This window comes from Hevea brasiliensis, chromosome 4 (assembly GCF_030052815.1).
Source record: "Hevea brasiliensis isolate MT/VB/25A 57/8 chromosome 4, ASM3005281v1, whole genome shotgun sequence".
In the NCBI taxonomy this organism is placed as follows: domain Eukaryota; kingdom Viridiplantae; phylum Streptophyta; class Magnoliopsida; order Malpighiales; family Euphorbiaceae; genus Hevea; species Hevea brasiliensis.
In genome coordinates this window covers 2,767,187-2,777,279 of record NC_079496.1, presented here as the reverse complement: position 1 = coordinate 2,777,279, position 10,093 = coordinate 2,767,187, and the positions used below count along the sequence as shown (strand labels likewise).

The 10,093-nt window shown below is 37.2% G+C and overlaps 1 protein-coding gene across 1 annotated transcript; it reads right to left on the bottom strand.

Moving 5' to 3' along the window:
- Positions 1-5,423: 5,423 nt before the first annotated feature.
- Positions 5,424-7,558, bottom strand: LOC131179120 (uncharacterized). Its single transcript, XM_058145012.1, has 2 exons — positions 7,306-7,558; positions 5,424-7,221 (listed from the first exon to the last, which is right to left on the bottom strand). Exon 2 carries the CDS (start codon positions 6,077-6,079, stop codon positions 5,447-5,449), a length of 633 nt encoding a protein of 210 aa, XP_058000995.1. The 5' UTR covers positions 6,080-7,221; positions 7,306-7,558; the 3' UTR covers positions 5,424-5,446.
- Positions 7,559-10,093: the final 2,535 nt, after the last annotated feature.

Here is a 10,093-nt window from a genome sequence, read left to right as displayed (position 1 = left end):
AATGCTACATCTATACAGACCACAAGAGTTTAAAATATTTACCAACCCAGAAGGAGCTCAATCTTAGACAGAGGTGATGGATTGAGTTCCTAAAGGACTATGATTGTGTGATAGATTATCATCCTGGGAAGGCAAATATAGTTGCTGATGCCTTGAGCATAAAGTCCATCACAGCTTTAAGATTACTAAATGCCTGTCTGTCCTTAGCTCAAGATGGAGTTATTTTGGCTGAGTTACAAGTGAGGTCAACCCTGCTACAGCAGATACAAGATGGGCAGAGGGCAAATGAAAAACTAATGGCCATTGAGGGTAAAATTCCTGAGGGGAAGGAAACTGAATATGAGGTGAAAGCAAATAGGTGTCTGTACTACAGAGGAAGAGTGTGTGTACCAGATAATGAGGAACTGAAGACTAGTATTCTGAAGGAAGCACACACTAGTGTTTATGCTATGCACCTGAGAAGCACAAAAATATATAATGATTTGAAGCTTCATTATTGGTGGCCTGGTATGAAGAGGGATATAGCTGACTATGTGACTAAGTGTTTGACATGTCAGCAAGTTAAAGCAGAACATCAGGTTCCATCAGGATTGCTACAGCCTATAAACATACCTGAATGGAAATGGGATCGGGTCACTATGGATTTTGTTAGTGGTCTACCTCTCACCCAAAGGAAGCATGATGCAGTGTGAGTGATAGTGGATAGATTGACAAAGACAGCACATTTTCTGCCAGTTAGGACTGACTACTCATTAGAGAAGCTAGCAGAATTGTATATCAGTGAGATAGTTAGACTGCATGGAATCCCACTTTCCATCATATCTGACCGAGACTCAAGATTTACATCGAGATTCTGGAAAAAGTTGCAATAAGCCTTGGGCACACAACTTCGTTTTAGCACGGCTTTTCATCCCCAGACGGATAGACAGTCAGAACAAGTAATCTAGGTAAACCCAAGAACTAATTGAATTTTTTGCAATTAATAAATTGAAATGATAGTAACAATGTGAATTATGTGATAAATCCTGGAGGATATGCTAAGGAGTTGTGTCATTAAGTTTGAGGAGAGCTGGGATAGACACCTCCCACTGGCAGAATTTGCATACAACAATAGCTACCAAGCTAGCATTTAAATGGCTCCGTATGAAGTACTGTATGGGAGGAAATGTAGAACCCCAGTGTGTTGGACTGAATTGGGCGAAGATAAGCTGGTAGGACTAGACCCAGCGAAACAGACTGAGGAGAAAGTGAAGATAATCAAAGCTAACCTGAAGGTTGCCTCAGATAGACAAAAATCATATGCCGACTTGAAGAGAAAAGAGATAGAGTATGCAATTGGCGATAAAGTGTTTCTCAAAGTCTCACCGTGGAAGAAAGTACTGAGGTTTGGAAGGAAGGGTAAGTTAAGCCCTAGGTTCTTTGGCCCATATGAAGTCATTGAACGTATGGGACCAGTGGCCTATCGGCTAGCTTTACCACTAGAACTGGATAAAATTCATAATGTATTCCATGTTTCCATGCTGAGAAGATATCGCTTAGACCCTTCACATGTCATTTCCATGGAAGAAATTGAAATCCAACTGGACTTGACATACACAGAAGAACCTATACAAATCCTAGCTCGAGAAGTGAAGGAACTGAGAAATAAACAAATTCCACTGGTGAAAGTTCTTTGGAGGCATCACAACACTGGAGAGGAAACTTGGGAAAGTGAAGAGATAATGAGGCAACAGTTCCCTCAACTGTTTGCATCAAGTAAATTTTGAGGAAGAAATTTTTATTAGAGGGGAAGAGTTGTAACATTCTCATTTTAGCTAATCCGTACAGTCTATTGTTCCGGTGACCAGTGTCGGTCCGGACAGCTAGAACGTTTGGAAAAATATTTAAACTAAAGTGAGGAATCAAAAATTAACTCAAATATTAATAACAAAAAAAATTTAGGAAAAATTATAAAATAATTTTTGGGACTCCAGAGAAGGGTCATTGAGGTTCTTATGGCATTATAATGCCAAGAAAATACTTAGAAAAATTTTTTAATCGGTACAGACAATTTTAGCCCGTTAAGCCAAATGGAGGGCATTTTGGTCATTTCGTCTTCAAAGATGATTTTTGGGCCAACTTGTCCAGTTAGATAAATAATTTATATAACATAAAATATAAATAAATATTATCAAAAAATTTAATTGCAATTAAATAGATAAGAAATGGAGAGAAAATGAAAAAAAAAAATGAATTTATGACATCATCATGATGTCATTAAAACTCACCCAACCAACCCAATCTTGACACATGGCATAACCATATATAAAAGAGGCCAAATGGGCTGGAAAACAAAAAAAAAAATCAGAACCACTTCTTTCTCTTTCCTTCATGCCGTCACCCATGCTCCCATAACCCTCCATGAACAAGCTTTTTCAAGCTTGATTTTCCCTAGCTTTCTTCCACCAAAAACCCTAATTGTCAACACAAAAACTTGCTCTTACACCTTGGTGATTCTTTTGGGAGCAAAAAGAAGAGGAAAACAAGAGCTTTAGCAAGTGGGAAAATCTCACTCCTTTGAGGTTAGTGACCTAACCTAAATTTTACTTTGAATACATGTTTGAGGACTTGAATGAGTGTAAATTTCAAAGGAAATTTGTTAAAAACCACTTGTATGCTATCCCATATTTTTTGGCAGCCATGGTTAGGGTTTGATTGTATTGAGTTTAATAAAGTCAAAAGACCATCATGGCAGACCACAATATGTACACACTAAGTGGATTGATGAAATGCAAGTTAAATGCATGATTTGAGATATTAGGGTTAGGGTTTGGGTATAAAATGGAGACTTTGATCATGTGATGATGAAAGTGAGTTTTAATAGTCAATTAGTGACCATTTGGTTATGGGTAAACAAGAAATGAAGTGATTTGATTAGTGGGAATTACAGTTGGTGTGGCTGCCCATGGTGACCTGCAGAATTGGACATGAGTCCAGTAGGTTTGGGCAGCCATAACTTGAATTGTAGAGGTTCAATTAGTGCAAGGCCAATTTGACATGAAACTAGACACATAATGGCACAACTTTGGTAAAGAAACTATGCCCATAAAACCAAACCAAGTGGACCAAAAGCTTGCCTTAATCCGGGTCACCTGCAGTCTATTTCTGCAGAATGACCAAATGAATAGTGATTGTTCATTTAGCCATAACTCAATGTAGAAAGGTCCAATTGACTTGAAATTTTACCAAAAATAATCTGAGATATAGACCAACAACTTTCATGAAGAAACCTAACCCACATTATGACCATAACCTATCCAACAAGTGAGTTGTAGTCACTGTTTACTGCACTGTAGATATAGTCAGTTCAGAAAAATTTCAATCCAACCAGTTGTGGTTTTTGGACCATAACTTGAGCTAAAAAACTCCAAATGGAGTGATTCAAAAAAGGAAATTCAACTAGAAAAAATAAGGAAAAACTTTCATGTTGATCATTTTGCCAAATTCCCACTGCAAAAATAACAAATGGAACAGTAAAAATGAAGCATGAAAACTAAAAATTCTGCTTAATTAACATTAAGCTTATAAATGGTATTGGCAACCAATACCAATAAATTTTAAATCCAAAATGTGGTATGTTGGGAGTATTAAAACCAATGTACCTATTGTCTATGCAAAAGCCAACATTTTGATTGACTAATGAAGTGAATACTAACACCAAAACTTGAAATTCAAAAATTATAAAACTCAAAAGTGTAAAATACCCTAGTATACCTAACAAGATTTGGTTTGGATAGCTTGGCATGCCAATAGGATTCTGTTAGCAGTACTGCATATGGCTTCATTCCATTCTGTGTTTCATGGCTTTCCCATGCCATTCTGTGAAATAATAGCCTTTGACTATGTTGTTTGAGTTGATATACTTGGGTTTTAACCCTGATAATTGTTATAACTTATTAGCTGTTCTGTTGCACACCGAGAGACACAATGTGACCGATGGTGTGATGGTCCGAGGTACTTAGTACCCAGTGCCAGTTTACCCGTTTATCCAGTCCAGTCAACTAGTATGGGTTACTCGGGCAATAATAATAAACCTTACTAAATTTTAAGTGAATAATACAGCAAATAATACTAGAAATCAAGTCTACCCAAAAATGAAATCATACATTCTGCATAATTATTTTATTTTATTTTATTTTATTTTATATTATCACCACTAAGCAGAATTGCTTAGCGCGTCGCTTTTGCCACGCGCAGATACTGGAGACCTAGCTGGGGAGCCCAGTAGACATCAGACGGGGTGAGTCTTCAGAGCTGCATCCGGGGTCCGGAGTCACCTCACATCTGCACTGCATATGGTAGGACATTAGGACTATAGGGGGCCCTTTTGTATTTTAGCATTTTGTATTAGTTTGGATTGTAACTATAAATTCCTGTAATTATGTATTAATGTAAATATATGAAATTTCATATTATTGAGGTTTTCTGCATTATGTATGTTGAAAAATGAAATGTTGAGACTTTGAGATTGACTTAAATGTGTATAATGGAGTTTGGATTTGGAAATTATTTTAGAAGTGTTTTTAAACAGGTTCAGAAGAACTGTTTTTCCAATTTACAACCGATACTCTGTCGAATTTTTTATAAAATTTGCGGATAAATTCATATTTATCAAAATTGAAAATAAATGAATTATAAAAGGACAAATTATAATAGAAACATAAATTGGTGCTCCGGTACACTGAGTGGCATAACTTGCTCGGCTACACTGTAGACGGGTAAAGGGTGTCACAGTCATCCTCCAAGGCATTGCTTTTGTCAGTATCAAATCCTTTTGGTTATGTTGCTGCTGAATTGCTACTTTTGTTCATCTCAGACAAGCCTTCAATTTTGTCATCCTCCAGCACATGGGAAGACAAAGACGAAACCATATTTGCTGATACAATTTCAGGCACAACTTCACCAACCTGAGAAACATCCATTTCATTGTTCTTATCACTTTTAGGCCGTTTTGATTCTGCTGGTACTACTAAGCTGCAATGCAGGTAAGTCAACAGCCTTGTCTTCCTCAGTTGCCAAAGATGATGATGGCATATTTTCAAATGTACATTCAAGCACACATGAACCGACCTCAGATATACCCATATGATAACAATTTTCAGCTTCAGATCCTTTTGATTCCTCTAGTATACCCATCTCAGAAGTGCTCTTCATCTTTTTCTCTTCTCTAGCCAAGGACATTGAAGGTAAAACCATGTTAGCTGCTGTAATCAATGGCTGAACAATATCACTGGATACTTCCATTTGATGAATATTGAAAGCCCTTGATTCTTTTGGTGTTATTGAGCTGACAGATAAATGCTGCTCAGAAATCCAATTATCAATGGAAATGAAGACAAAACCATTTTTTCTGATGAATTTCTGGCAAAATCCCACCAACTTGATAGACATCCGCCTGACTACCCATTTATGCTTCAGATCCTTGTGGTTCCCTTTGTGCTAGGGAGTTGCCAGCTAGACCTTTCTCACACGCATCAACTTTTTCTTCCTCTACTGCCAAGGAAGACGGACGACTATTTTTCGAAATATTTCGCAATACACCCCCACCAAACTGCCAAGCCTCCATTCGATGAGTGTCCTCAATATCAGTAGATTTCTCAACAATATCATTTGGCATTGATGTGAGTGCTTCAGACAAGTTTGCTCCAGCACCGCAACCAGCAACATATTCACCCTTACTACTACCAACCTCTGGCTGTACCTCAGCTCCATAATCATCTTTCCCTATATTTAAAGATTCAGAAATGGTAAATTCTGGCAAAGATATCTGTTCTTCCACATTGCAAACCTCAACGTGACCACCCTCGATGCTTCCAAGAGACAGTTGCATTCCACTAGTGTCTTCAAGAATGTCCTGTATATTGTAAGATGTAGCAATAAAATTTTTTGGAGGCAGCTCTTGCACGTCAAAGGGGTCAACTTCCATATTCCAAACCCCACTACTCTTAATAGCCAGCAGCTGTTGCATCCCACCATGATCTTTTGGAATAACCTCAACGTAATTACATTCAGAAGTGACTGACTGTAAAGGTTCTGACATATTATCCCTTTTATCTTCAATTTGGCGGGATAGATCTTCTAATTTATCATGGTCAGAAGAAGTCTAGCACAATGTATCATTATTACAACTAGAAGTTACATCACAATGTGGGAGATCAGCTCCAAGATTGTTAGCCTTTACAGAAGCTTCTGGACATTCAACAACAGTTTCACTTGTGAAAGCTGCAGCTTTATCTTTTGTAGGATGTCTGTCAGACCTGCTAGTAAAACCTTCAACCAAATCAAAATCACTCAAATTTTCTTGACTTCCAGAGATAGACCTAGGCACTGGAGGATGATCAGCCAAAGCATTAGGTATTCTGAAAGTTGTGAAGCTTTTGATGCTTCTAATGTCAAGAGCACAAAGTTCTGGAGATTCTTTAGAAGAAGGCTCTATTTCATCTTTAGAATCATTTAGAGTCGTGTCAGGCAATTTCACATTGTTTGAAAGGTAGAAACTTGCAGAAATTGATGCAGACTCCGTAGGACGATCAACACCACTATATGCAATTTGTTGAAATGCTTCCAGTATCTTCTGAAGATGGCTCTATAATGTTTCCAGATGCAGTCTTGGCCAGAACAGGAATGCCTCTGGCATCTAGTGAATCTTGCAAAGAGGATTCTATAATGTTTCCAGACGCAGTCTTAGCCAGCACAAGAATGCTTCTGGCAACAAAATCTGGGCCAGGACTGGCAGGCATTTGTGTGCTGACACCAGAATGACAACTTACACCATCAGGATTTGCAGAAATTATAGGGTTTTCCACTCCAATTACAGGTGTAGGTGATGCTTTTGCTGAAAGCTCCATTTTCTTCATTGAATTATTATCACAAGGCTCCATTGTAGTAGGTAGAGTAACTCTGGGAAAATCACCAGCATTAGCAGCTATCTCAGAAACCTTGGGATGCTCAAGGCTGATAACATCAAGGAGGGAAGATGTTGGTAACTCTCTTGAAGATGGGGCCAACTCACCCGGTGTCACCTAAAAGGCTCTTCTGGGCCTTGAGATGCTAGTTTTGAATCAATCTCATTCTTAGAGGACCCTGGACTAGGACCTAGGAGTCCAGGAGCAGGTCTACAAGGAACAATCTCCTTCACGCCCACACTAACTGGAACTGTACAACTGACCTCCATATTGACCCCTGCATTTGAGTTTTTATAAGAAGCCTATCTTGAATCTGCTACATTTCCAGCAGAACCATCATGTTTGGGAATAGGACGCTTACCCAAAGCAGATGCGTGGTCCTCTTCCATCATGACACCAACCCCAGAGTCAGACTGTCTAGAACTGTCAACAGATATCCCTAAAGCAGTAGTTTCTGTATCCAAAGTTGGCACAGTTGAAGCTAACTTTTCTTCTGAGCTTTGGCTTTTTGGAACCTCCTCATGAGTCTTATTTACTACAGGTACAATTGGTCAAGTTCTCCATTCATTCCTAGAATACTCACCAATTTTCCTTTTTCACGAGCAAGTCTCAGAGAAAATGTCACACCTTACCTCTCTGTAAGGCATAACATGATCCCGTAGAATACCTAATGAACTACCGAACTTCACCTACCGATAACTCATTAAGTACCCTACAAGGGATTTTAAAACAATTTTCTTATTTTTGATAAGTGGTGAGCATTTTCTAATAGGCATTTAAAACATTTAGTTAAAATTAAAACTAGTTAATATTTTTGGTTCATTTTAGTTTTCCGCAAATTCTATAGAAATTTTGACAGAGTTTCCTCTGTATTTTGAGAAAACCGTTCTTCAAATACCTGTAAAAAGCACTTCTAAAAGTTTTTCTCAACCACTACTTCGGTTTCACAATCAAACTCAATCAATTTCTCAAAATTCACAAGTTCAATAGTTCTCAAAATACTGTCAATCAATATCATACATATTTCATTAAAAACAAAAAAATTTATACACAACCTTACAAATTTATATCAAAAGAAACACAAACTAAACTTTATTACAAACTTCATACAAATTTGTGTACAAGCTGCTCAAGACCCATTTTTACATGTCCATACATTTATGTGCAATATATACATCAAAAGAAGTATTTACAGTTAGGGTATAAATTATACCCGAAGACTTCAAAGCAGAACGATCCTCAATTCTCAGCAACTCAGTCTGTTGCTCCTCTAGTCTCTGTATCTGCGACAGCAATAAAAGCTATCGCTGAGTACTAGGACTCAGTGGTGCACAATATACTAAAATAATCTTTATGCAAAACTTAAAGCACATTCATTCAAAAATTTGGCTAAACATGAAAATTAAATACAATAATGCATTGTAAGATTTTACATGTAAACCAAATTCATTTCAAAGTATCAAAACACATTTCATAAAACCCACAGTTAGATCACGCCATTCGAAACAAATAGAATCTCAATAGCCAGAGGCTAAAGAGAAATCACATGAATCTCAATAGCCAGAGGCTAAAGAGAAATCATATCACAGGCTAGCTAGCTCAAATATATGGATATCCATTCACATCCTCTTCTACTGGCACACCTCAACACTTCTCCAGAGAAGGAATCAAAATTCGAATCTAATTACCCCCACTAGTCGTGCTAGTGAGGTGTTCAAATATATGGTCATGACACTGTGGTTTCAAAACTTATCTTAACAATTTGCTAAACATTGTCATTTCAAATATACACAATAACTTTCACAATTTAAATCAAACATCATAAAAATGCTATAATCCAATATTTCACATTATTCAAAACATTATGCAAGAGATGATTATAAAAGTATATGTTGTGCACAAACCTCAAACGAGTCGCCTGTTGGCCTTGACTCGACTCCTCGGGTTCTGTCCTGGTATTTTTTTCCACTGAAACACGAAATTTTCCAATGTTTCAGTACTAAAACTTAAAATAAATCCAAAATAAACTTAACTTCACATTTACCTAGCTCTAACGTGTTAAATTCGACGTTCTCGAAATTTTTGTGTTTCGGGTTACTATTCACTGCACTATTCAAGTCAAATTATTGACTTTCTAAGGCTTAATAGGTATGGGAACTCCAACTTCACCCACATACCACATTTTGGTCACCAAACTTGTTGGTTTTGGTCATTTGTTTAAAGCTTAGGTCATTTTGGCAAAATTGCCAATTTTCGATTTTGGTTCTCCGAAGTTGCACTGTTTCATTGGTCGGTCTACTGTTGGAATTTGATGAAACTTCCTTCATAGAAAATGTTCCTTATTGTCTTAAGTGTATTCTCATTTTTGGATCACCTCAATCGGAGTTTTGTAGCTCAAGTTATGGCCAAAATAAGTTTACTGTTCACGTGCACTATTCATACTGCATTTTTGGGTTCTGGCAGATTTTGGACCAACTTTGGTCAGTAATTTGATTACGTTAAATTCATAATTTGGTCTAACTTTCTTCATATGAAATGTTCTACTATGTCTTAGGTTTCCATCGGTTCAAGAATCGCCTAAATCTGAGTTTTCTAGAGGGAGTTATAGCCATCCAAACATTGCTGCTCAAATAGAAATTCTGGAAATCTCAGTACAGTAAATTTCACTTTGCTCAATGATTTGATTAGGTTAATGACATAATTTGGATTGGTGTCCCTCATGAAAGTTTTAGATCTATATCTTATCTAATTACGGTTAAAATTTCAGATCAATTTGATCTACCTAGCTCGAGTTATGACCAAATGAACAGTTACTGTTCATTTGGTCGATTTGAGGGGCAGCCTGCTATCAATTCACTTTGGTCAATTGTTTCACCAAGTTTTGGTCAGTTTTTGGCCATGGTTCCTCAATGAAAATTGTGCTCTTTTATGTCTATTTTCATCTCCAATTGGTGGCATATCCATTAGGCTTGTAAAATTTGAGTTTTGGTCCTTCAGTAGGTTTGGTCATGTCACAAAGCAGATGACCATTGACCTACGAATTTGGCTTAATTTTCTACCATTCCCACACAACTTATTTGGTCATAATTGACCATTATTTCACTTCAAAATAGGTCCAACATGCCATTTATGCATTTCTCTAAATTTTG

Bases quoted from the DNA above. Each gene is read 5' to 3' on its own strand.
- LOC131179120 (XM_058145012.1), bottom strand. From the start codon at position 6,079: ATGTCAGAACCTTTACAGTCAGTCACTTCTGAATGTAATTACGTTGAG.